Source organism: Podarcis liolepis (assembly GCF_965112155.1).
Source record: "Podarcis liolepis genome assembly, chromosome: 9".
Classification (NCBI taxonomy): Eukaryota; Metazoa; Chordata; class Lepidosauria; order Squamata; family Lacertidae; genus Podarcis; species Podarcis liolepis.
In genome coordinates, this window is record NC_139564.1 from 2,257,501 (window position 1) to 2,262,943 (window position 5,443).

A 5,443-nucleotide genomic window follows, 5' to 3' on the forward strand; every position below is an offset into this window, starting at 1 on the left:
ACTGAAAAGGCCCTTTCTCTTTTTGGTACCCTCTTACACCAGTTGTTCTCAAAGGGGGATTAACTTGGGGCTAAGAGGCAAGGGCAGGCAGAGGGCAATGGAGGTGTAAATGATTCTCAGGCTTGGAAAAACGTATCACTGAATCAAATTTATCCATTTTCTTGAATTAATGAAACTAAATTGTTTTAATCGGATTTTGAAGGAATGTGCAATTAATTGTTGCTATTTTGAATTTTATTGCATTGTTACATTCCTTCATGGGTTGTGCAAACCGCTATTGTGAATACAGTAATGCTTTTTATAGGGTGGGGTGGGTTGCACTGGGGATGAGTTTATGGAAGCAAGGGGTGGTGGCCCAATGAAATTTGGGAATGCCTGCTCTGAACTAAGATTGTATCTATTTGTGTATGTCCCCCAGAGGGAATTAGTGTTCCATGTGCATCTAAATGGATATAGAGCGAGCAGGGTGGCACAGACCACAGAGAAACCAGACAGGCTGTTGGGTGAGATGGGAATCTTCCTTTTGTCTGTGGCCTGCTGGCATTTTCCCCTGCAGCAACAGCTTTCACTGACAATGGTGTCTCTTAGTTCTCCACAGCTGTGCTGGTTGGGCTGTACCTCTTTGAGCACTTTCCAGGCCTCATGGTGGGAGTGGGCCTCTTCACCAACCTGGTCTATTTTGGATTGCTGCAGACCTTCCCTTTCATCATGCTCACCTCTCCAAACTTCATCCTGTCCTGCGGTGAGTGCCTTTCAGATGCTGGGCACCAGATACAACAACCTGTAGTGTCAAAACAGCCTGTGCTGAATCTCCTCTGAGTCCGGAGGGTCTCAGCTCTTGTTTGAATCGATCTTGTGGCCAAGGAGCAAATTGCTCTGCACATGTCACTGTGTTCTTGCTCTCCCAGGTGGAAGATGGTCACTATTTTTCCCCAGTGGAAGAAGTGGGAATCATTGAGTAGGAGGCTTGTACCTTCAGGGGGGATCCCAATATGGAAGTTGGTGCAATGGAAAATTGTGCTGGCGTGTTACGCCTGTAGACAGGCAAGGCTCCATAGGCTGAGACCAGCTGCTTGAATGCAGCCTGGAAGGCTGGACAGCCCAAATAGATGCCAGGGTACAGTGCAACAACTGGCCACTTCCTTGGCGTTGGATCTGTTCTGGAGGGTTAGGCAGCTGCAGGAGGAGACCGGAGGAGGCTGTTGGCCTCATATAATGAGCGAATGAAGCTGGGGTTGCTTCATTTATCTTATCTGGACTGCTCTTCTGTGCTAAGGACAATGTTCGGTCCTTTTAGTCTGAGCTCCACCCTTCACTGAAGCAAAGGTTAAATGTGCATATTCTTCCTGTTACCATCCCCACCCATCAGCATTCAGAATGCAAACTTCCCTTCTTGCTTTTTTTACTCTGTAAAACACCTCGAACTCTGAAGCTGCCATAGAAAGAATAACACTCATTCAGCTGCATCAGCAAAACTGGCGTGTTTTCCTCCCCTCCCTTTGCATAGTTACTCAATTCAGTTGCTTCTGTTTGAACCCAGGATTCAGAGGTTTTACAGATTTCTGGGGTTGGAGTTTTGATCACAGGAACTCGCAAGGGATTAGTGATGATGGGCAGGAGGGAGGCATGGCTGCTGGAGGCGCTGCTTCTCATCTTGTAATTTGCTTTCCCCCCCAATTGGCAGTGTTGGTTGTGCTGAACCACTACTTAGCGTTCCAGTATTTTGCGGAAGAGTATTACCCGTTCTCAGAGGTAAGAGATGCCACTGGCTGTCCCGTGGAGCTTGGGCATTGGGGAGGAGGGCAGAGGTGAGCTGCCATGGTAAATAATAATTTTAATAATTATTATTATATTATTTATACGCCGCTGGGTTTCCCCTGTTGGGTCTGCAGCACTTTTTCTAGTTTCTCTGGACCTAGCCAAAAGACAGCTGAAATGTTTGAGAGTCTCATGGCAAAGGGTTTTTATGCTGGCTCTGGGTTGTTGCTGGTGTTGATGTTGATCTTAAAGGGCCCTTACTGCAATCTAAAGGGTGCCACCGTCTCAGCAGGCAGAGGCAGCTCTGTTCTATCACTATCGGTCCAGTAGACCTGAAGGAGCGTCTCCACCCCCATCGTTCTGCCTGGATACTGAGGTCCAGCGCCGAGGGCCTTCTGGCAGTTCCCTCGCTTCGAGAAGCCAAGTTACAGGGGACCAGGCAGAGGGCCTTCTTGGTAGTGGCGCCCACCCTGTGGAACGCCCTCCCACCAGGTGTCAAAGAGAAGAACAATTACCAGATTTTAGAAGACATCTGAAGGCAGCCCTGTTTAGGGAAGCTTTTAATGTTTAATAGGTTATTGTATTTTAGTGTTCTGTTGGAAGCCGCCCAGAGTGGCTGGGGAAATCCAGCCAGATGGGCGGGATGATATTATTATTATTATTATTATTATTATTATTATTATTATTATTATTAAACATAAACAAAATGCTCCCATTTTGTGTTGCATGTGTAGCACCTCTGCTAAAAAGAGAAAGGGACCAGTCTCCCATCTGATCTCACACTTGCACTGCTAGCTATTGAAACTGCCTCTTAATTCATGGAGGAGAGGGCTTTTGATGGCTGCTGTGCAAGACGGCTCTGCTCTGCCTTGGAGGCAGCAGTGCATCTGGATACAAGGTGCTGGAGAGGAGAGAATCCTGCTTGCTGCTTTCCCATGGGCATCTGGCTGGCCACTCTGAGGACAGGGCCAGGCGCAGGGTACTCTTGTTCCTGGGGACTAAGACTCTGTCTCTCATGTGGCTTTCTGGGACCCTGTGGATTTTATTTGCAGAGCAGCGTTGGTTGTGGCTCTTCTTGATGCTCTCTCCATGTTTCGCCCCCAGGTGCTTGCCTACTTCACCTTCTGCCTGTGGCTAATCCCCTTTGCCTTCTTTGTTTCCTTGTCAGCTGGGGAGAATGTGCTGCCTTCCACGGTGCAACCAGGAGGTGAGTTCCGCAGCCCCTACCTTCCCCCGGCCTGGTGTCCTGCAGGTGTTTGGGAATTTCTGGGGACGGGACGTCTTCAGCTGAGCGGCAGAAGCACAGGCTTTCTCTGCTCAAGGTCCCAGGTTCAGCTCCTGGTGCCTCCAAGAGAGACTGTGGATGCCCCTTGCCTGAAATTCCAAGCCAGTGTTTCTGGACCAAATGGTATGCCTTGCTGGACGGCAGCCGCTGGGATGATGGGAGTTGTAGTCCAAAACATATTTCAGACACCAGGTTGAGAGGCCTGCTGACCAGAATGGTGGGAACTCTGTAGCAGATTCTGCGGCTGAAATCAATGACTTGTATTATTATTTTGCATTTCCTAGATGCATAGCAGAATTTGCTGGAAAGAACAGGGGATGGAGGAAGCGGCAGCTGTGCAAGTCAGGGCTGGTGGTGACTGAAGTGGTTGGGGTTGGACTGGCGGCTTTAGATTTTAGGAAATTTTAAGCTTACCAGTGCCATCTTAAGGACAAGAAAGTTGACTTTCTGGCTATGTGGATGCACAGAATGCCAAGAGAATGCCCTGTCTTACCTTCAGCCCAGCCAACTGATCAAATCTCCTAGGCAAAGGGGCACACTCCCAATCTGAGCTATTGAGCAATGCCTCCTAGGAACTACAAGTCTCATAGTGCAGAGCTTAAAGGCAACGGCTACAGCAGGACTCCCTCCCTCCCTCTCTCTCTCTCTCTCCCTCCCCCCAATTGATGATGTGATGACTCCCTGGCTTTTTCTTTCTCTCCTCAGACGATGTGGTATCAAACTACTTCACGAAAGGGAAGAGAGGGAAGCGGTCTGGCATCCTGGTCATCTTCTCGTTCATTAAGGAAGCCATCTTGCCCAGCCGCCAGAAGATGTATTGAGTCCTCCTCCCAGCCGCCCCTCAGCGTCTTCTGCTCACGAGGAAACACACTCACCCCAAGTGAAACGAGAGGTCCTTGGGCCTCGGCCTTCCCCTCACCCTTTCGCCTGTCCAAGGGACGCGTTTGGGACGAACAGACTGTAAATTGCTGGGCAAGCAGCTGCAGACCTGGGCGGCCCACTCTCCGGGGTGGTTGTGCTTTCTTGACAGCCTGCTTGTGTGGCCAAGGAAGGCAGCAGCCCTGTCCAAATCTGGATCCTGCGTCTCTTAAACTGGATGGAGCCCCGCAATGAGCTGTTGCTGTCTTCTTCACGTTTAAAAGCCAAAAACATTTCGCAAAAGGTGCTTTTGTCCATGGACTCACCTCTTCCCTGGTGTGAAGGTGTTCCAAGGTTTGACTGGGGTTCGAATGGACTTAATGATCGACACACCCAAGCCCTTCCCACTGCCAAGATTCTTCCAAAGAGTTTTATTTGTCGAAATCCATGGAGAAGCAATGGAGAGACTGGCTTTTCATAGACACTACTTGTTCAGAACATATCGTGACTTTGTAGGGGAGAGGTGGGCAGGAGCCCAGAATCCTACATGTCTCTCTCTCGTTTTTTGGAGGCAAATCTGTGATCAGCATTTGTGCAAATGGATCTTGCCTCAGTGACTAGGAAGCGGGAACCCCCTCTTGCCCCATTTTGACTGGGGAGTCCTTTCAAGGATGCTTCGGGGGGGCAGTATGTGTGGAGGCTGTAGACATAACTTCATTTGGCAATCTAGGGATGATCATTTGCACAGATTTCCTAGAGCTGCACTATTCTTGCAGCACTCGAGGTAATAAATTGAAAGCCCCGTTTTAAAAGAAAAGATTGCTGGTATATCTCTCCCCCCACCCCCCAATTCAATGGTTTTAATAACCTGGAAGAACGCTGCCTTGAGTGAAAATCAAGCTTCACAAATACCTGAAAACATTGGGAGAAGAGGACAATGAAAGTGCAAATAAGAAACCTGGAGTGCAAAGGGCTTTTTGTTTTCATCCAGGTTTGGAATCCGGTTCCTCCGGTTCCCATCTGGTTTCTTAAGGCGTGGGCAGGCACCTCCTCAAGTATTCTAGGTTGGTTTCTGAAGAAAGAGGGCTCTGCTGCTGCTCCTGCTGCTGCCCGCTGCGTTGCGGATGTTGACGACAACACCACATTGTTCTCTCTTAAATTAATGGACGTTTTGGTTTCTGTCTGAGCACACCGTCTGTGTTAATAAAGGTGTTAGGTGAAATTTGCCTTAAAAGCAAAGAAGGGCGAGCCGCTCTCTCCTCTCACGGGTGCCTGGCGGAAGCTGGAGTGGACAGTCCTCTGGAATGGTGGGGTGCTCCTCTCTGGGCTGTTGCTCCGTCCCAAGGACTTGGAGGCAAGGCAAGCATTTGCCTGACCTCTTGGGAGGGGCTACCTGGGGTCTGGGCAGGAGCCAAAGCTTCTGCTGTGGGCTGAAGCATCTCCAGAGTGTTTGCTTTCCACCTCCTTGCCAAGGAACCCTGTGAGCTGGTTTGTTTTTTTAAAAAAGAAAATACTTTCCCTTTATGAGGCACTTCCTTCTGC

The 5,443-nt window shown here is 49.3% G+C and overlaps 1 protein-coding gene across 3 annotated transcripts in view; it reads left to right on the plus strand.

The window, feature by feature from the left end:
• TEX261 (testis expressed 261) overlaps positions 1-5,143 on the plus strand; it is an 8,062-nt gene extending 2,919 nt beyond the window's left edge. For 2 of the 3 annotated variants that reach the window (XM_083460217.1, XM_083460216.1), the window contains exons 3-6: positions 589-742; positions 1,685-1,752; positions 2,863-2,965; positions 3,749-5,143. In XM_083460217.1, the coding sequence (XP_083316343.1) occupies positions 589-742; positions 1,685-1,752; positions 2,863-2,965; positions 3,749-3,864 (441 nt within the window). In that variant the 3' untranslated portion in view covers positions 3,865-5,143. The remainder of the gene's footprint in view (positions 1-588; positions 743-1,684; positions 1,753-2,862; positions 2,966-3,748) is intronic. The other variant, XM_083460215.1, reaches the window with a different exon arrangement.
• Positions 5,144-5,443: the final 300 nt, after the last annotated feature.